Below are 21,518 nucleotides of genomic sequence, written 5' to 3'. Positions count from 1 at the left end.
CTGTGCCTTTGCCTGGGAGGTGGAGCGGGCCCGGAGGGGTGGCCACGGGGATGTGGAGGAGGCCGGACACTTGGGATGTGTGACCGGCCATCAGCTGGCCAGACAGCGTTTTGCTGCTTCATCCCGGAGCTTCCCTGGCTCAGCACATCCCGGCCGGTCACTCCACTGCTGAGAGCAGCACATGATCCAGCCAAAGGCAGCATCCCCACCCCGCGCTTCCAAGGTGAAAATTTAAGGCCAAACCTTCCACATATTAACAATTCCCGGACTAGTGGCAGGGCTCGGCAGCAGCAGATTCTGCAGATGTTTAATTGTTTTTGTCCACAGTAGAGTTTTCCAGCTGGGATCAGAAGCAAACCACGGCTTCCCAGGAATGGGATTTGCTGCCTCACAGTGGGTGAGGGTCCTGCCAACAGATAAAGACTGGGGGCACGAGCCTGGGAAGGGCATTGGAGGGACAGAGCTGCCCCTCCTGCCAGGAGCGCAGCTGCAATAGAAGAGCAGAGAGTGCAAATCCAGCTGCTACAGCTACAGAAGGGACAGGCAGTGATCTTTGCCCTCTGTGACAGTGAGGGAACGGCTCCAGCCGTGCCAACAGAGGTTTAGGTTGGATATCAGGAAAAGGTTCTCTCCCCCGAGGGTGCTGGGCACTGCCCAGGCTCCCCAGGGAATGAGCACAGCCCTGAGGTCGCCAGAGCTCCAGGAGCACTTGGACAGCACTGCCAGGGATGCCCAGGGTGGGATTGTTGGGGGGTCTGTGCAGGGCCAGCAGTCACACTCACGATCCTTGTGTGTCCCTTCCAACTCAGGATATTCTCTGATTCTGTGATTCACAACTTTCTCTTCTTCCTCCTTCCAGGATTCAGAGTTGATTTCCTTGCTGGGCAGTCACTGCTTGCTCTGAAGGATTTCAGCTGAGAACATTCCACTTCCTACCAGCTCCGAAGTCTCTGGTCCTTCACATCAGATTTGCCACAACATCACAGCATGAAGGACCTGAAAATGCCTTAAAATCCCATGTCAGATACCATTACTCAAAATGTAAGGCAATCAACTATCTCAGTTGTGTGGATTGGGAAACCTGGTGGAAAACCTCACCGGAGAGCCACCGCTGTGCCAAGCAGCCAGGCAGGCAAATGGTGCTGAATGTCCTGACTGCAGGGAGGAAATAATGCAAATTTCAAAAAAGCCACTGAAATCCCACTCACATTAGGCAGCCACTCATGGGGAAAAGAAAAGGTTTTAAAATTCTGCAGGAGCCCCAAGTCATTAGTTTTGTCAGGAATTTTGCTTTCTCAGATCACAGGGAAAAAGCCCTCAGATCTGTGGGTTCAGAGGAAGCCCGAGAGAAAGGCAAGCTATCCACTGAGCAGGGCTGTAAGTCGTGAGGGCTGATTATTGTTAATTTAGCATTTTATATAAGAATGTGAGAGATCCTTATCAAAGCCTGAAACAAACACCCTGCATGTTTCAACACCTCACTGAATCCAGCTAGGGAAAAAAAAAAAAAAGACCAAATGCTGGATTTTCTCTCTCTTTCTTTATTTGCATTAAATTTTTTTATACTATTTATAATCATGAATCCCTGCAATTAACAGGAAGTGGAAATTAATAGATTATATGCACACATGCCAAAAACATTTCAATTGTTACTAAAGAAGGCCACAAAAATGACTACAATTTTCTTCTCAGAGCAGTCAACTAGGAGTAACTCCATTGTGGAAACTTGAGCTATATGGAAAAAGATGTTTGATCCAATTCATCCGTAAGGGAATAAAAATAAATCTGTCCTAAGAAGCATCTGTCAGCAGAAATGACACTGGAAATTCTTGCAAGAAGAATAAAAGCTCGTAATAAAAAAAACAACAATCTAAACCACGACATTGTATGTGAGCAGGATGAAAATCCATCAGGCTACTACCAGTCTCCACATAATCCCCACACTACCACAATGCAGATATGCTGTTAATTAAATTGAGATGGTCACATTTTGTACTGCTGGAAATCCAGCTAAATAAGTGAATTGTTCAAAGCTGTTTCAGAGCTCACTGGGAAAAAAAAATTATTATAAATTACATTCACCTTCCATTTCTGGATTTCATAATTTTAACATAGCACTTGAAAGCCAAAAATCTGGCTTAAAACTGTACTGTTCAATTTTATCACATTCAAAATATGAGCAGCACAATTAGAGACACCCAGAGAGCTGAGTGCCCATCTCAGTGACTGACATCTTCAGAGTGATCCCATTTAAATCATGATTTCTGCCAGTTTCCCTTAAGGCTCTCCAGTCCCCACCTCCCAGCACAAGCCTGACACCAGTCACTCCCAGTCTCTACATTTGCAAAGTAAAGCAGAAATCACAATGGGAAAATCCCTCTCCTGCCCTCCCCAGGCTGCTGTTCCTGCAGCAGACACCCAAACCAGACCTGTTCACCCCTGAAATGCTGTGGTTTACACCCAACTCAGCAGCAGGAATTGCTGCCTGATGCTTTAAGTGCTGCATCCCACCCAGCTGTCCCAACTGCTCAGCTCCTGGCCATGCCACAGCTTCCCCTAAATCCCCCAGGACAGGACCATCCTGTGTACTCACATGCCAGCAGAACAAAGCAAGCACCTAAATCCCTGCAAGATCAGGGCCTGCCATCACTCTGAATAATCCCTACTCAATTTCAAGTCAATTAGTATTCCTGCACCTGCATCACATGGCTTTAATTATTTTTTTTTCCCAAAAAAGTTTTTGACCAAAAAGCAACAGCTTTAGCTGGAAGCACTCACTGTAAAGGAAAACCTATTTGCTGTGACTCCAGCAGGTCATCAGGTGTGGGCCACAGAGGTGGAATTTAATTTCTAATCTGGAGATCTCAAGCCTTTGGTATCAGATAGAGCTAAAGGGATCACAGGGAAGCTGGGCAGAAAAGCAGCTTTCCAAGCAGCACAATAATAACCATGCTTTGAATTCCTATGAGAATGATATTTCAAAGCAAGTTCCAAATTGTCTTCCTCTTTCTTGGTGGCATCCTAGAAGAAGATGATTTTTTAAGAGTTGACAGTTAATGGTTATGGTTAAGTAAAGCAAATGCAGAAATGACACAGAAAACACCTTGTCCCCTGTAAAACACTCCCTGCGTGGTGGAACAGTAACAGTCCAAATCCTTTTCTCCCATTCATCATTCACAGCACCTGCTCGTTATTTATGCTGTTCTACATTAATCTAGGGCAGATTTTAAATTAGTATTATTCTTCATCAATACCTATGGAATGAAGATATTTTCCTTTGCAAAGAAAAACCTTTGCAACACCAACACAATGCGTCCCTCCTCAGCACCTGAAACGTAGCAGGATGGACAGCAAAGAGAATATGAAGTGAGAAATGGAGAATCAGACAGACCTCGTGCTCCAAGGGCTCTTTCAGCCTGAGGATCAGGTGTCCCAGGGCTGGAGCAGCTTGCAAGGCTGGCTCAGCATGTTCTTCTCTGCAGCCAGGGAAGGACATTGATTGAGCTCTGCGAGGCATCACGGGAACGACGAGTGTCAGGCTGTAACAAACTTCCAAGGAAGCGTGCAGCAAACACCCTGCTAGCCTGTCTGGATAAATCAAAGAGCACAGGAGCCATCCCAGCTGCTCTTGCCACCACAGAGTAGGTTAAAATGGAAGTATTTTGTCTGAGGTTTCACAGGGGATGTGCCCGCCTGCCTGGAGCAATGAGTGTCACACCAAGGTCCCCAGTTTGCCATCCCTGGTGGTGACACGCACCTGTGTCCCAAGGGTGGCTGGAGACTTGGAAATGTTCACAAATCCTTAGGTCTGAGGACACATCCTGTTCTTTGATGGCCCAGGAAATCCAGAAATTCCCAGCAATGTCACAAACTCACCATGCATCTATTTAAGCTCTGCAAGCTTCTATTTTAGCTCACCTAAAATGAGCAAATATTCTTCTCTTCACCTACATATCTAATTTTTTTTTTACATAGTAATAAGCCTCTCCCTAGTGAACCTACAGCTGCCCACATTGTGCCTAGACTTTTAAGGGCTTCTGTCATACTGTTCATAAGGCCTGGGGGGCAGAAAGGGTTAAGAACCAACTCAGATTCTCTAGGGGAAACAGAAAGGCACCAGAAAAGCCAATTCAACTGATTTTACCCAGAGGGACAAAAGAAGGTTTAGTAAGTCCTTTATAAAATGTCAGAAAAGTTTTATTTTCCCACAGGGAAAAACATACCCATTAACAAATTAGGTGAAAGCTGAGCGAGATGTAAAAGGTCTGAAATGCCTCAATGCCTTTAAACTGTCTGTCTTCACACACTTCATTTATTTTGGACAGCAGCACTGCCCTTGCCAATTTGGAGCAAAGAGGACTGTGAAAATACCTGGGGATTAATGTATTTTTAAGGTTAATAATCAAATTTTAATTGATCTGAGCAACACTGTTTGGGTTTTAGAGAACAACCAACTCCCAAACTCAAGCCCATCTGGGTTCCTCGTTTTCCTCAGAGCATCACTGAGCAAACCTTCACAACTCTACCTGAGTGGAAACAGATTTCAGGGGAGCTACTCTTGTATTTATGAGTTGGGTAAATGCCCATTGAAGGGAGGCCAAAGAAATCACAGCATTTAATTATTCCTGACAAGTCACGGGGGAAAAAAAAAAAAGAGGAAAAAAATAACACCTTTGTAATGAAGGTCACTGTGACAAGTGAGCTTCCTCCACAGCCTGCAGACACCAAAAATATATAGAAATATTCCCTATAGTATCTTGGAAAGTATGGGGAAAATTAACTCATATTGCACTTCCAGAGGCTGACCATAAAAGCCAAATGCTGTTGGAGGGAAACTGCAAAGACAGCAAGGAGGAGGGAGGAAGAGCCAAATGGAGTGACGAAGCTGTAACAAAAGGGATCTCAGGCTGGGCTCCTGCTTGGCTGGGATGAGCATGGAAATGAGATGAAGTGCAGGAGCATGAGGCAGCAGAGCTGGGCACAGACTCCTCCATCACAGCTAAACTAACAGCATTTATCAGCAGAGCACGGGTGAAGGGCTGGAGTGACAGAAACAGGACGGTGTTAACAGTTAATTATGTGAGTTAAAAGTACAGAACCATCAAGGAGAGGGGATTGGAGCTTCTGCTGACATCTGGCAGCGTTTTGGGAAAGATTTGTTTCTCCTGAGGTCCTCGTTGATTCAGGAGCACTGATTTGCTGACGTTAATTGGAGGAAGAGGTAATGAGAACTGACTAATCACCGAGCTGTGTGCCCTGCAGACTCATTCCAGTGTCAGTCATTCTATCTTGCTGATCACTCAGCCAAAACTCAGTTTTAGGGGGAATTCAATGATTGGTCAGCACGCTTCTTGGACTCATTGTATTCGCATTTAGTTGTACAATAAGCTGATCAAAACTGTGGTGGTGTCACAGCTCAGCTGACACAGCAGCGAAGGCATCACAGAACATGCTCTAATTCCTGGAGAGCTTGCACTGGAGGTCTGGACATGCTAATGTCACTGCTGGTGTCTCCAATGTGACTGTGACCCCTGCTAAGTGAATTAGCAGAGCTCTGCCAGCATCTGCTGCGTGCACACCTCTCCTTTTCTGTGCAAACACACAGGACTGCTATTACTATATTGTTTTTCCAGATAAGGCTTAAAGGATCAGTATTTAATTGCAGCAGTGAGCTCAAGGTATGAGACACGGTGTTTGCATTAGAGAGATTTGTCACAAAACTTGGAGGGAAACAGCAGCCCTCGCATGATCCATCACACACTCACCTCATTTAAATGCAATTCAATTTAGCCAGACCCTTTGGCACAAGAATGGGAAAGATGACTTAACAAAAAGCACAGAAGAATACTTCTGACCCCAGGTGTCAGCTGGATTTGTGTGTGACATTCACACAGGAGCTGTCCAAGAAAGCCTGCAGCCATTCATTGCTAGGCTGCAATTAAGGTGGCAGCCAATGTTTAAAACCTTCCTCATCCCATTCCCCCCCCTTTTCTGGCCACGTTTTAAATACAACACAGAATGAAAAATAAAAATAGACTGCTGTGCCCTGCCCCACATGAGGCTGGGCCAGGATGAGTGGATTTCTATGCAAACAACACACAGAATGCTTTCCTTTAATCAGTTTGTTGCCTGACACAGATAGGAAGATTAAATGAAGTTAACTGTACGGTTTTCAAGCCACCATTCAGCCTTTCAGTTGAGACAGATGACTTCTACTTACAGTGCTTCTTCCTCTGGCATTCAGTGGAAAATCTGGCAATCCTCTCTGGGTCTGGTTCTCAGCAATTCTCTGACATGGGGGCAGTTAGTGTCTCCATTGCACATAATAGAACTGTAGAAGCCAGAAAAAAAATGGCTCTACTCTAGCCAGTTTACCCCTTTCCCATCTGACAGAAGATTTTCTTCCCTGCTCCAAAGGCCAACACACCCTGATCTCCTCCAGTGAGTATGGCAGGCACAGCACACAAATGCTCAGAGTCCCCTAATGTTTGCAAAAAGTATCAAATTGCCCCATTACTGCCCTTCTCAGGGAGTAAGAGAGCCCCAGTTTAAGCAGGGCAAAGAGGCAGCCCTACCATTGTGTGACTGGGGCTGCCTCACCTGATCCAGGGTGGGGCACACAGCACTAGGGGGTAAATGGGAAGTTACAGCCCTTCCCATCCCCCAGCAAACCTGGGAAATGACACTGGATTCTGGATTAACCCAGCCATTGTAACCTCACTTCTGCCAGAGGGTTACTCCTGATTTACACAGGTGAAGTTAGACCCAGGTATCAACTCCAATGGACCTGATTCTGTTCATGTTTACACCACCACAACCCAATAATAATGTTAAATAATACACAATTAAAAGTCAAATTACTCACTGTTACTTGGTGAGTAGTCATAGCAACTTCTTTCCTTTCCCAGCAATAAATCCAGTATCTGCTGATACTGCCAGGCATTGATGAGGTCTGGAATGGAGTATTATGGGACAGGTAAGTATGAGGGTGATGGTCACACTTGTCAGACCAAAGGCACTGCAACATCTCTCTCTGAGTTGCCTTTTGGGCTGAAGGCATTTCTCGAGAGCTTTTCCAGCTCCATGCAGATCCTTTGCTCCCACTGACTTGACTGCAGCTCACCTGCTGCTCTCTCTGACCCTCTCCAAGTTCCCCCTCAGCACCTCACTCTGTGTACATCCCTGCCATGATGGGAATCAAGGCACAGGGACCAAAACAAGGCTAAACCACACAAAAGGAACAACCTCTGCAACAAGACTTGGATCCTGCTGTTGACAGAAGGGTGCTGGCTCCTGGACTAATTACAAAGTGCTGAATTTGGAGACATCTTGTGCATAATATATTGATTTTTTCCTTGGAACATGGTCCAGGTCTCAGTTGCTCTTCTACGTGCTCCAAAGGCAGAGTTTTAACGCTGCAGGCAGCGAGAGCACCAGGAGATGGAAGCTATACCTGAGGCAAGCTCCACTCTTCTGAGACAATTACAGCTATAAAGGTTTAGCATAAAGCTCAGGAGAGCAGAAAGAAGAACACTGTCAGTCACAAGCTTTTAATTCTGAAACTGGCTCCTAAAAAAGATAAGATAAAGCCAAACCAGATTAACCAACTTCAAAGCAAGCAGCAAGGCATTTAGGGCATGCTAGAATAGAATGCAGCTGTGCAGAGCACTGATGAATTAAACAGGTAGAGGTTCCTTAATGACTTGCTCCTTGTTCCTTCCAGGTTTTTGGAAGTCTCCTGTGATTAGTCCCATCCCCTAAATGAGATTACAGCACCCAGGTGATGCAGCAGTGCCTGCTACAGAAATGTTGAAGAGGCTGATTGAGGCGAGCTAGCAGGAGCTCTGTGGAACAGCCTTCCCCAATTAGTTATCCAAGGAAGAGTGATACTGAATGACTCTTACAAAGGACACACAAAGCACTTCTTGTTGAGCTAATCATCAACTTTCTAAGTAAAATTAACCAATGTGCTAATTAAGGCTCATGACAATTCATCATGACAGTAACTCTGCACTGCAGTGATTCATCAGCCGGTCACCGAACTGGGGGAGGGCTCCTTCCCTGCTCTGAGAGTCCTGCCCTGACTCACCTGGGCTGGATCGGGATGGCTGCTGCTTCCCAAAGGAATTTAAAAGGTGGGGGAAAGAAAATGGGAGGAAAAGAAGACAGGGAGAGGGGGAAAAAAAGGGGGTGGGTGGAACACCAGGCAGTTTGAGAGAGAAATAATCTTTTTTAAAATCGGTATGGGAAAAATAGTTGCCTTTTCTAACATTTGATTTGGATGATTTGAAATTAAGCAGGTAGGTCTCATGGGTTCTAAGTGGTACATTTTGCATTAACATCTGTCCAGCCCATGGCAGGGGTCAGTCTCCTGCTGAAGAAGGAAGGAGCAGAGAGGGAATGATGCCTCTGCTGACTAAGGAGACACAAAGAGAAGTTGGGAGGCTGCGGGGATTTGGTGCCTCCTGCTCTCTGGAGCTCCCACCACCTGGACCTTCACTCCCTGGGGCTCCCAGCACGGCACACCCCCCTCATGGAGCCTGCCCTGGAAGAGGAGTCTGTGAGCACAGAGCCCTCCTGAGGCACAGCCATACCTCCCCTCCTTTGGGCAGTGGCCAGAAGACCCTTCCCCTACAGCAAAGCAACCCTGAAAGCTTGAATTGCACACACAGTGTGACTCTTGGATCCTCAGAGGCTCTCTCAGCCTTCTAAACACCTTCCCTTCTTCAAATGGATTATCTTTCACCTATTTAACCCGAGACACCAAACTCCATGACTCACCCAAAATCTCAACACTTCCTTGTGCCCCTGCCATTTGTCCTTATTCAAGGCAAGAAAGAACACCAGTATCAAGAGATTTGTATTTTATGTTCCTCTCTGGTGTAGCCTGACTCACTTGAACACCACAATTTGACCTCCTGAATCTCAGGTTCAAAAAATGCAGACAAATCAATTCCCAGGGGCTTCAGGGTGCACATGTCTCCTCTCCAGGGGGTTCTGCAATGAAGGATTAATTAGCTGAGGAAATTCACAGCACTACAGCTGCAGTGCTACAGGCAGGGCCACACCAGGGGAGCCCCAGGAGCTCCTCCAGCTTCCCAGCTGAAGCACAGCAGCAGCATCACACACTGGGGGAGCAGCAGCCTCCTGGCCCCCTGCGATGTCACTGCAGGGGCAACACTCAGCACAATCCCTGTGCTCAGCTCAGTGATTTCTGAGGGCAGGGCAGCCCACAGGGCTCTCAGGGAGCAGCTGTGAGGGCTGGGCTGATATTGCAGAGCCCCCCAGCACAGCTCTCAGCACCCCATCTTGTTGTGCCCACAAAGGCAGCTGAGACCATGGAGGTGTCTCTGAGCACCCCAATCACCTGCCAGCCCTAAATGGAACATTTTAGATTTAACCATCCTGAGCTGACCCCAGCTAGCTCCACCAGCCTCCCTAATTTAAAGCACAACCTCTCTGAGTCCTCTCCTTGCTTTGCTGCCTGATTTGCCTCCAGGACAGGCTGTGTGATGTAAACCAACCTGCTTGAGGCTGGATTTTTCTGGAGCTGGGAGGATTTGGCACCTTTTATTACTCACTTGTAAGGTGAGTCCCAGAAATACCACAAACAAGCCCAGCAGGCTGGCTGAGGAGGGAAGGATGCTCATCAGCCATGCTCTGTTCCTTGGATAAAGGGCATTAATCTAAGCCTTTGCACCTCTGGAGCAGTGAGAAGAGCCTGGCAGCACCTCCCAAGGACCTGCTGCATGTCTGAGCTTTGACATCTTCTTCCAAAGGGTTTCTTCAGCTCAGCTTGCTGTTTGTAAGCAAATCTCACAGCAAAATCCTGTCTGGCAGAGCAACGGGCGCAGTGATCACAACATCCACCAGCCCAGGCAGGCGTAGGGATGTGTTCCCAGCTGTGCCTCCACAGAAATCCATCCATCCATCCATCCATCACACAGGAACAGGACAGGAGAGAAGGGACAAGTCAGACAGCAACTGCTGGCATCAACTCAAGTGGCACCCAAGCCAAACTGTGTCAGCAGTGTGAGACTGCCACAGCATCCAGCAGCCATGAGCTCCTCCCTGGGAACGTGCTGCCTCACTCTGGGACATGGGAAAAGGGAATGGCTCTAAATCATCACTCACAGAGGGCAGAAGTACACTCCAGAGGGGAAATGCCTGCATGGGGAGGACAGTGAATGTAAAGAGTAGAATTCTCCCTGCCCCCCCTAAGCAGTGTACCCAACTGAGAATAAAGCAATTCATCACAACGCCTTCAGTTTGAAGTCTACACTTTTGGCTGTGGGGGCTCCTCTGGAAGGACCAGATGTGCCTCATGGCACTCAATGAGGCAGGTGGGAGAAATTAAGGGGCACATGGCACATGAGAAGGGGCTAAAAAGCTTCATCTGTGCAAGGTCTAAACTACATTTAGTACTACAAGGTCCAAGTCCATTCTTCTTCAGCCCGCAGGCTCAGAGGAGCTCGGGCTCGAGGTTGTGTTTTTAGGCTCTTGTAAAGCACACAAGAAGAGAACCCCGATTTCTCTAATCCTGCAGGATGGGGCAAAGCCGTGCAGGCAGACCAGAGGCTCCAAGGCTGACAGATGAGGGTAAAGCTCCCAGGTGTGATGGGCTGTGCTCCCTGACAAGCCACACGTGGTCCCAGTGCTGTCCCTGGGGGTTAAAAGCGGCACAGGAGCAGGGTTGGGAGCTTTGTGTCGGTGGCTGTGCCCATGGAGGGCGTATCGCCGCTGGAGCGGTACCTGGAGAGCGGCAGCGGGCAGGTAAGGGAGGAAGGAAAGAATCAAGCGAGGAGGGGAAAAAAAGAAAAAGCTAAACAAAAGGAAGCTGCGTTGGCCGGGAATCGAACCCGGGTCAACTGCTTGGAAGGCAGCTATGCTCACCACTATACCACCAACGCTGCGCTGGGAGCAGCCCCGCAGCCGCACCTCAACTGCGTCATTACCGCAATCCTGCCGGGCTGAGCCCGAAATTCCGCTGTCCCGGGGGGTTCCTGCTGTCCTGGAGCTGCCGGGACTATGGAGGAGCTCTCTGGAGCGGGAGGTCGCTTTCACTCCCTGCTAAGAGGGGTGATGCGGCCGCGTTTAAACGCTTGCGGTGGGGTGCTGCCTGCGAGGGTCAGCCCGGTGCTGGTGTGGGTGGGCACCGAGAGGGCAGCAGGCTCACATCTCCTGTTCTGGTTAGTAAATGTGTGCAAAAATTCATTATTTCGGTGTTTGGAATGGTCGTTCTCTACCCACCATAAGCAACATGTAAATCCCATCATTCCCTTTTCTGCTCCCCCAGCCAACCCAGTAAGATGTGCTCTTCAGAGGGTTGAGGAAGCATTCCAAAGAAACGCTTGAATAAAGGTGCTGTTTTGTTTAAGGAGCCTTGTGCAAATGTGTAAATTCCTAATTTTCAACAGGAAAAGCTGTTGTAAAACAGCGTAATTCAAAGGAAAAGCCAAGTGTGTTGGTTTAGTTGGACTCGTTCTGATCTCAGGCGGTTGTAGGAATAACTGGGAGAGGGCTGGACTCTACAGCTGAGCATCATCGTTACTCAGGGAACAAAACTTCTTTACATCCTGTTGTAAAGTACTTTTCAGCTCAGAAAATAGGCTTAGCACAAGCTGTTTAAATCCAGAGACCATCCCGTGGCAGTGGGTAAAGCCCTCTGAATGTGCTTTCACAAAGTATATAATGTGGTAATGCATAATACAGCTTTTATAAGTGCTCATGAGCTTTTTATATTTCATGTTTGCTGGTACCCTTGATAGTAGCAGATGTGTGTGATATTACTGCAGGGAGGAAAAGAAAAAAATAGTCCAAGTCTGTTGCTTAAGGCAGCTGGATTTGATTTGTGTCTACCTGAGTTGCAGGGATTTCTGCAGTGGAAGTGAAAAAGGCTGTTTTCCCCTCAAGCTGCCCCAAACTGAGGGATCTCAGACAGGATCTGTGAGTGAAATCTCCTCCCTGGAGCTGCTGGGAGATGTCCAAGGCTATGCAGTTGGTGGGGCCTTGGTGAAGTTAATTAACCCAGAGTCTATAGCAATAACCCTTGGCAGCCAGCCCAATGCAAACATGGTCTTGTGCCCCTTTTGCAGCCTCTGAGCATCTGTCTGACAAGAAGGAAATATTCTCCACTACTTAACCCTATCAGGGCTTTTCCTCAGACCTCTTAAGTGCAAATCTGATCAGAAAGAAAAATTTGCTTCCTGTTTCTACCTGCTTTATACAACTTACTCTACTTTTTGAAAACTTCACAGCTGTGTGATACTTCCAGCCTCATGTACCACTTGTTTCTCTATCATCTTCTTTAAGAAATGTCACAAACTGGCTTTGGTTGTTTGTTTGTGGATGTTTTTTTTACTGTTATGATCATTCTTTGATGCCCATTAGTATGATGTGAGTAGTCTCACAGGGAGCTTTTGTATCATTTTCTCTACATTGTGGTTCCTACAAAACCTTCCTAATGAGCTCCTGTACAGCTAATGCTTAGTCCACTGGAATTCTTGCAGAGACTGTGACTTCCTTTCCTTGCTGCTGCCTTGAAAAATATCTATTTAAAATAGATGTATTTTTGTGATTCCATAATATTTTACTTGTAACTGTTAATTACATATTTGACCCTTTTTTCTAAAGGGTAAAGGACTACCTAGACTTATTCAACAGCACCCTGCCCCACCAGATCTTCTGTGGGGCTCTGCATTTAGAAGTCAGTTTTAGAAGCAGTTTTAATTGTGGGTGTTGGCAATGCTTTCGTGATTGCATCTGTAGTCAGGCTAGTGAGGGTTCTCTGGGAGGATCTGTCACTTTGTCAGAGTTTTCCAAGTGTCTGCAGGCAGATATACTGCAAAGGAGCAGCAGAGATCTCCCCATGTGCATGGCTGGGTTGCCAAGTGAGCTGACTAGAAGAGAGCAGCGCTAGCTTAGGGCTGGGAAGCACTGATCTGGAAATCCTGCTCCTGCTGGAGGTCAGGCACTTGCTGCCAACTCGAGGGCCTCAGTCTCACGCACCATTCCCTGTTCCGATTTGTGCTTGGACTTTTCAAGTCTTTCTGGCTCTTGAACCTAAAAATGCCTGATTAAACACAAAACCTCTTGTATGGGTTCTTTAGTCCAAGCTGTCACCTGCTGTGGATGTTGGCAGAAACCACCTTCAGAAAGAGGCTTATGCACCAGAGAGGGAATAAATCCTGCCCTGAAACTCTTGCCTCATTGACATGATGATGCTTTTAATAATAAATAGTTGATAAAGAGGGCCATCAGTATGAAAGAGCTCACTTGCAGGTGTGTTGTGTGCTTGGTTCTGCTGACTGTGCTGAGGCTTTTTTTAGTCCCATCTTCTCATCTATAGCTTCACTCAGGCTGGTGGCCTCCAGGAGCTGAGGAATTAATTGCTGCTGGTTCTGTGAGCTGCTGCCCTCTGTTGCACAAAGCAAAGCTGACACTGTCCCCTGCTAGCAGAGAGAGGAAATGGAATAATATACAGAATGGGAGAGAAAACAGCCAGAAAATGCGGTCTTCCTTGGAAAAACTCATGAGTGTGATAATGTGGTTGTGTGAGTGGCTGAAGTGAGGCAGTGGCTGTAAAGGGTGAAGTGCCACTCTTGTCCCTGCATTTCTCAATTTGTGCTGTCCCAGGAGCTCTCTAGAGTGATGAAACCATGGACTGTGGTGAAAATGCATTATACAAGCTATCTGGATTTTTATATGCTCACAGAAAAGCAAAGGGCATGCTTTCAACCTTAAAACTAGTATTTGCTAAAATATACACTGGGGGAAAATTATTGAAACTTTCTCATTGAAGATTAATCTTAATTTACTCTCCCTGTTATAGTCATTGTTTTAATACAAAACCCTTAATGACACTTTTTCTTAATTCAAGGATGACTTCTCCACTAGTCCTCATCTGTTCACTCCTATGAGCCCTTATGATTTAGAACTTCCAATTCAAGCATCTTCCCAGTTAAGTCAGTCCAAGGAGCTCCATACAGACTTCTCCTCCGTGGACCTCAGCTTTCTCCCAGATGTCACCCAAGATAACAAAGAACAAAACCTCTCTGAGGATGGTCATGAAACCCAAAAAGAGCATGATGGGTCACTACCAAGTAAGGAGGAGAGTGGTGTTTTCATGGATGAAAGCAGCTTGTCACATCCAGGTGCAGCTCAGCCATCTCCTGAAGCACCTGGCGTGTGTCCTCCCCTGACTCCAATAACTCCGATCACCCCGGCGACATCTGCCTCAGAAAGTTCTGGAATAGTCCCCCAGCTACAGTAAGTTATGTGTTATTTATGTAGCACACACACCACAGTCAGAGTTTGGTTTAAACTGCAAGGTGTTGCTCTGATTTTTCACTTGGAGAATGTAGCAAGCATGGCTTGGTCTTAAATAAGCCAAAAAACTACAGGAGTAGCTTTTTGTAGGAGTAGGTTTGGTTTTATTTCTCCTCTTGAAGGGGAGAGGTGGAGAAAATGAACTGACAATTGGATAAAAATATGAATATATTGAGAAGGAGGATTTCCTCCAGGAAGGAGAATGTGAAGGATGACAGCAGACTCCAGGGGTTAAATGATGTCACTCTGCCTTTTCAAAAGGAGAAACAGAATTGAGTGTGAGAATCTCTGACCTCATTAAAAGATGCTGTCCTGTCTAGGAGAGAGCAAATCTGGAATAGTTTGTACCTGTAAAAAATAACCCTCCCCTACCTACTTTAGGTGCTGTAGTAACTCTAAATATTCAGTAATGGTTCAATCCCAAGTTGTGAAAGGCTTCAGTGATGCAGTTTTTGGAAGACACACAAACTTACAATTCAGAGACTAAAAATTTCACACTTTGTTCTATCTCAAAGTGCAGTTTTGGATTGAATTACTTAAGTTTTGCCAGAAGTAGCTTAATGCTTGAGTGGGGAAGAGACAGGCAGGAAATCAGTTGATGACAATTATTAATTGGAATATACTGCTGGGGGGTGGCTCTGCAGTGGCTGGATTTTGCAATGAGAAAATTCCTCCCTTATTCCTCAGGAATATCGTGTCAACTGTAAACTTGGCTTGTAAACTGGATCTGAAGAACATAGCTCTGCATGCCAGAAATGCAGAGTATAACCCAAAGGTAAATCTTGGACTCAAAGCTTTACCCTCACTTCCCTTTCCCAGTGCTGATGGAACATTTCCCAGTGTTCCTGTGACAGTGGTCTTAACTCTCCTGCTCCTAGGTGGCTGGGAAACTTCAGGGTGGGAAAGAAAAATTTAAAAAGCAAATATGTGTTGTGACAAGCTTTGAAAATATTAATTGTTGCAAGACTGAACAGAAATACAGCTTAATTCCTGTCAGGTTTTCCTTTGGATTTGTAGAGGTTTGCTGCTGTGATCATGAGAATCAGGGAACCACGAACAACAGCCCTTATCTTCAGTTCAGGAAAAATGGTCTGTACAGGAGCAAAAAGGTATTTTTCTGGTTTTTCTCTTCCCTCTAAAGGTCTGGGTCTTGCAGCTACGCATATATTCTGATGGAGAATGTCTGAAAAGTTTTGCTTAAAACATCTAGCAAAGGACTAATTGCAAGAAAAAGTGAAGCACTGATATTGAAAATCTTGCATTCTTCATGGTGGCACCTTAGCAATTTTTGAACAGTGTACTTCTGTCCCTGAATTTAGGTTGAGCTGGGCAGACATCAGTAGAAAAGCTGCTGAAATTCCCAGAAATTGTTAAGGGATTATTTGCATTTCTCACTGATTTTTAAAGTGTTTAGGACATAACTTGTGTCTGTCAAGTCTCTCTTCAGTGTCTGTGTTCACCAGTCAACACAACTGCCTCTAGAGGAAATGGGAATTGGGGAAAGCAAAAGTTTATTTCTGTACACTGAAGCTTTTTTTGCCTGAAGTTCAGCAGAGACTGCTTTGGTTTTTATATCCCAAAACAGTCAATTAGAATTAATTAATTCATGCTTCAGAGACCTCCAGCCCCTACCACCACCCCAGGTAGGTGACTGTACTGGTGCCTGCAGTCTAACTCCTGGATCAGCGCTGAGCTGTTTTGGGGAACTGAGAAACCTCTCAAAAGGGGAACCTCTGAGTGATGAAACATCTCCAGTGGGTTCAACCAGACCACAGGAAGGTGAATGAACAAGTGCCTTACTCCTTTTAGCTCCCTGCAGCAGTTCTGGGGAGGGAGCCTTGCTATTTTGAGCGGCAGGATCTCTTTTTCCGGAGTGCAGATTAGCACAGTGGTGGCTATAAACTGAATCCCACCTCAAGAGCAGAGGAAAGCACAAATAAGTGTTATTTTAACGAATAAGTCAATAAGTTGTTTTTCCCCTTTGCTCTTCCTTCAGTGAAAAGCCTCATCCCTGGAAGTGTTCCAGGCCAGACTGGACAGGGCTTGGAGAGCCCTGGAATAGTGGAAGGTATCCCTGCCCATGGCAGGGGGTGGAACAAGATGGGCTTTAAGGTCTTTTCCAGCCCCAGCTATTCTGGGATTCTGTGATTTGAGGGCTGTTTGGAGATTACAATGAAGGTTTCTTCCCTCAGTGAAGAGCAGTCGAGGCTGGCAGCCAGGAAATACGCACGGGTGGTGCAGAAGCTCGGCTTCCCTGCCAAGTTCTTGGACTTCAAGATCCAGAATATGGTGGGGAGCTGTGATGTGAGGTTCCCCATCCGCCTGGAAGGCTTGGTTCTCACCCACCAGCAGTTCAGCAGGTAGGAGGAGATCAGGTACAGCCCTGTGCACCTGGCAGCAGGGTCTGAGGCCACTTGAGCCTGGTCTGTGCCTTTGCTCTGATGCCTTGTGAAGGCTGACCTAGAACAGAGTCTGGACAGGGTTAAAGAATAAAGCAGGGATTTATTCAAAGGCCTCCATGGATCCACCTTGGGCAGCACAAGAGCCCAGCCAGGGCTACACCCCAGGTGAACCCAAAATGGATCACCAGTCACAGGGTCTCACACTTTTATAAGTTCTGCTCCATGTGCACATTGCAGTTCAGTGTCCAATTCCAGCTCAGCCCCTGCACTCCCATCCTGCTTGTTTTTCTCTCTCCAGCCCACGGGGTTTGTGCTCCTGGGCTGAGATTTGGATCATTTGTCCTTGGTCCCCAGCTGGAGCAGGAATTGTTTTGTCTCCCTGCTCTGTGCAGAGAGCTCTCCATCCCCTAATGTGAAGCCCAGACCCACATAAAGCAGCTCAGAATCTGAAAAATACAAAAGCTAAACCTGAGGCATCAGCTCCACTGTGGATTTTAATACCAAGGTGGCCTCTTAACTACCAGCAAAGCAAATTCCTGTCTGCAGGGATAAGGTTTCCAACCTTCAGGCATGAAGCCAAACTGCATTTGCAAAATACAGAATTGCAGGTATATTGTGTGTTTCTGGGATATTGTTTCAGTGCTGTTTGGATGTTCTTCAGCCAAGAATTGAAAGTAAAGCTGTAGATGAGTGAGGGCATGTTGTACCTGTGAGATCAGCTTGTTCAAAACTAGATACTGCCATCAGGAAAGGAGGATTCCAGCACTGACAAAGCCAAAATTCAGTTGTCTTTTATTAGCACTGCATCTAATAGTTTGCATTTCATTTAGGAATAGATATATATTAAATATTTACATTGGCCGTTATCTTGTCTTAGTTGCACAGGATGCTTCCTGATAAGGGCTCTTTGCAGATTAAGAAGGATTTTCCATGAGGGTGGGCAGGCCCTGGATCCCTGGCAGTGTTCCAGGCCAGGCTGGATGGGGCTTGAAGCAACCTGGGACAGTGGAAGGTGTTCCTGCCCATGGCAAGGGGTGGAATGAGGTGACTTTTAAGGCCCCTTCCAAACCAGGCCATGATTCGAGGACTGAAGATTATAAGAAAGGTTCCAAGGCCATGACAAATCAGAAGTGGCTCACAAGTCTTTAAAAGTCAGCATGAAGATCCCCCACCAGCTCCAGCTGGGTTTAACAGGTTTCTCTTCAAGATGTCCAAAACCTGACCTGAACCTTTTTCAGGGGAGTTAGATAAAATCAGTGCGGTTAATTACCCTATTGCTACTGTAATTAAAGAGCACTTCATTCATACAACACTGAAACAGCATTTGCATTTTACTAATCCCACCTGCTTGCTTTGAACAGCTATGAACCTGAACTATTCCCTGGCCTGGTTTATAGGATGGTCAAACCAAGGATAGTGCTGCTTATCTTTGTGTCTGGGAAAGTTGTACTGACTGGTAAGTGCTGCCTCTCTGTGCCTCTACCCACTGCTTCACTTTCTGAGAGCATTTAAATTAAACATTAACTAAAAATCAGTGTCTTGCCACAGTAAAGCCACTCAGGGATCTTTCTAATGGCTGCTGCAGCTTTATCTGTGTTTTCTGCAGATAACATCAGTATTGTTGCACTAGAATCTTGTATTGTTTCATATACAGAGTCTCAGATTTCCATGTTAAGTATTTTTTTTATTCAAAGCCTGGTGCCACGTGCCAATGCAGAGGATGCCAACAGGATGCTGACATGCCAGCAACTACTCAGGCACTTAAATAGGAACCTCACAATAAGCAATTTAAAATTGCTTGGACAGGAAACAAACTTCTTAAAACACTTCACTGACAACATTTAGTAGGGATTATCAGAGGAAAGGGTGGAGATCTAAGAGCTTGTTCCAGACTGGCAAAAAAGTTGTGAGGCAAAAGCCTTGCTGAGTCAGTGTGCTCAGCAGATGCCTGTACCTCAGATCCCAGGTGACTTTTTCAAAAAAGGTGAATTCCTGAGCTCCTGGCACATCCTTTTTGTGAAGCTCATGGAAATGCTTCTATTCAGATGTACTGAAAGGTAAATGGTGCTTGCTCCCAGAAGCTCTAAATGTGGTAATCCTATTCACAACACAGCTTTGAGACATGGGGAAGGCAAGAGAAGTGCCTGCCTTAGCCAGAGATTCTCACAACCATAAATCAGGAATGAGCTCAGCCAACTGAAGGATGGGGCACTCAGGACAAAGTTTAAATGCTTCCCCCTCCAATGTCCACAATTTACTTAGGTCCAGTAAAATTATACTGGTCAGTTCCATTCCACTGATGCTTGCATTTTTTGGGGTACACTAATTGTAATGGCCTTGCTGCACGCTCAGTCCTTTGCTCTGAGTCCTGGGCCCAGCTGTAATGACAAAACTGAATTTGCTGAGATGCGAGGAGGGTTTTTTCCCCTAATCAAGAAAGTAACTTTACTTTTGAAAGTAAAAGTTGTGGTAAGGCAGATGAATTATTCGTGTCCAAGTGAGGACATGAGAAAAGGTTTACACATTCAACCTAAGCAGGGCTTAATTCCACTTTTAGTTCATTTAAATGCAGTTTGCTTCTAGCTGATGTTTGTTGGACCAGCATGAGTAGTGTTGCTGGCAGGGAATGTTCCTGCCTACTGCAATGCAGTTTGTGTGCAAAACTTGGTATTAAAGATATGTTTACAGTACCACAGAAAAGGATTTGAAATCAAAGGTGTCCTAACACACAGCTTAAAATTAAAATTGCTGCTCAGAGCTGGAGAAGGAGAGTTCTCAAACTGTGGGACAACTCCCAGTATGAAAGAAGGGCCTTTCAATTCTTGTTTCTACCTTTCCACTCACCTTATGAACAGGCAGAGCTGTTATTCCTTAAGCAAATAACACCATGGTGGTGCTCAGATGCATTTTTTTCTTTCTTCAAAGCCAATATTTTGCACCTGTCAAGAGCAGAAAATTGTTTTTTTTGTTCCACAGATTAAACAAAACTAGTCTTAAAGCTAAGCAAGCTAGGAATTGCTCTTTGAGGTGGCAGATAGAAATTCTGTATTTAATAGCAAGGTGCTTTCAGTCTTCTGGGTTTCTTCATGGTTAATCTTACTGGGTTTAAACTGTGTTTAGTTTAAGTTCAGCACTCTGTTAATTCATGGAGTTTTTTTTTCTTAAATGTCCATTTAGGGGCAAAAGACCGTTCTGAAATCTATGAGGCATTTGAGAACATCTACCCCATTTTAAGAGGTTTCAAGAAACCATCGTGACACAGCTCCCAAAGCAATCCAGAATAACACCTGGGCTTGTGCTGCTGTGCATGGAGCAGAACCAAGGGCACTCCTGGACCCATTTGTGGATTATTAAGCAAATGATTCATTTCTGAATGCCACGTATGCTGATGCCTTTCTGTAGCTTGTGAAATGTTCTTTTCTTTCAGATTATCTGTCTGTAATCCACCTGAGTTCTGACAATTTCTGTCAAGTTAAAACACTTGATAAATGAATGCACTTTTAACAGAATGTATGTTAAGGTGGCACTTAAAAATATTTTGTAATAGAAGCCATGTGTCTCTTTCCCTCTTGAACAGGTGAATCCACACTGCACTTCAAATTGGCTTAATCAGCATCCTCAGCTCTAAGTGTCCTGAATTGCTCCTGCAGTGTTGTAGTTTCATATTTAAGCTCAACATGTATTATTGTGTATAACATGGCTTACACAATCCTTTATGAGTTGATTTTGGTGGTTAGAACACAAGTGCTGGAATCACTCTGATCCCACTGGCTGGATAAACTCTTGTGTGTGAGGGTACAGGATTTTCTTTCACAGAGGAGACATTCCAGGTCCTGGCTGCTGGGATATACCTAGAAAATCTGTGGGTGGAGGGGTGTAACTCATTAAATTGTCTAATTTGATATGGGACAAGTTAGATTTTAATCAAATGGTACCCACTTGTGTTACTCCCTCAGATGATGGGAGTTTGGTGCATGTTGGTTTAGAACTTTGTTAAAAATGGATTTGAGGAAAATACAAAAAGTCTTGGATGCTCATGACTTACTTATCTCTGTTATTTAACCAGAGTTCAGCCAATGGTCCTACATTTGGTAATTTTGGAGCAGAACCAATGAGGTTTCCTGTACTTGGTTTGAACTCAAGCCTTTCTTTTCAGAAGGTGTCCTGCTCAGCGTGGTGCAGGGAGCAGGAACAGTGCAAAGCCTATCCCATGGCTGCTCTGGAAAGCCCCTGGAAGCAAGCCACAACAGTTCTGCTGTGTCCTTCCCTCCTGAAGGTGTTGCTACCTGTCTGGAAACACCACTAGAGGTTGCTCTTAGATGACTTAAGTGTAAGCCAGGCCAAAATCCTCCTCGGTCCTTGCTGGAAATACTCGGCTCAACTCAAAACAGGGTCCTGCTGGGCTGAGTTTTGCTGCCACAAAAGTTTATTTCTGATTCGGTGAGGGTGTAGCTTCATCTTCTGTATCTGTTATGTGTCTCTCACAAGTGTTTTTATATCTATCTCCCTGCAAACTTTGAAAAGCTTGGTGCACTTCCTCATGATAAGCTGTTCTTAGCTGTTATCAGTTTCTGTCAAACTGTGGATTTCCACACTCAAATCTATTTTAAACACAGGCTTACTTTTCTGTTTGCTTTCTAACGTTGGAGACTTCCCACAACCATGGGCTGGACTTTTATTTGCACTGTAGCTGCAGTAGCAGCTGATGAGCTTCAGTTAGAACAATCTTTTGTAAGTGAAAACACCCTGGTTTTATTGAGGTATTGGGGGGGGGAAAAAAGTTTATCT

General features: G+C 45.6%; 1 protein-coding gene and 1 non-coding gene across 2 annotated transcripts; one reads left to right on the top strand and one right to left on the bottom strand.

The window, feature by feature from the left end:
- Positions 1 to 10,722: 10,722 nt before the first annotated feature.
- Positions 10,723 to 19,987, top strand: TBPL2 (TATA-box binding protein like 2). Its single transcript, XM_041476955.1, has 7 exons — positions 10,723 to 10,773; positions 13,880 to 14,268; positions 15,016 to 15,103; positions 15,346 to 15,437; positions 16,521 to 16,688; positions 18,092 to 18,186; positions 19,908 to 19,987. Exons 1-7 carry the CDS (start codon positions 10,723 to 10,725, stop codon positions 19,985 to 19,987), a joined length of 963 nt encoding a protein of 320 aa, XP_041332889.1.
- Positions 10,839 to 10,910, bottom strand: TRNAG-UCC. Its single transcript has one exon. It is a non-coding gene; the product is annotated as a tRNA-Gly (tRNA).
- Positions 19,988 to 21,518: the final 1,531 nt, after the last annotated feature.

Source organism: Pyrgilauda ruficollis, unplaced genomic scaffold (assembly GCF_017590135.1).
Source record: "Pyrgilauda ruficollis isolate IOZ18807 unplaced genomic scaffold, ASM1759013v1 scaffold110, whole genome shotgun sequence".
In the NCBI taxonomy this organism is placed as follows: domain Eukaryota; kingdom Metazoa; phylum Chordata; class Aves; order Passeriformes; family Passeridae; genus Pyrgilauda; species Pyrgilauda ruficollis.
Note: the sequence above shows the minus strand (reverse complement) of the source record. Positions and strands in the feature narration are given on the sequence as shown.

What these genes read in the sequence shown, in the direction of transcription:
- TBPL2 (XM_041476955.1), top strand. Translation starts at nt 10,723, where the DNA reads ATGGAGGGCGTATCGCCGCTGGAGCGGTACCTGGAGAGCGGCAGCGGG. An exon ending in TGGAGAGCGGCAGCGGGCAG is followed by an intron (nt 10,774 to 13,879) that starts GTAAGGGAGGAA and finishes TCTTAATTCAAG; the next exon opens with GATGACTTCTCCACTAGTCC. An exon ending in GTCTGTACAGGAGCAAAAAG is followed by an intron (nt 15,438 to 16,520) that starts GTATTTTTCTGG and finishes TTCTTCCCTCAG; the next exon opens with TGAAGAGCAGTCGAGGCTGG.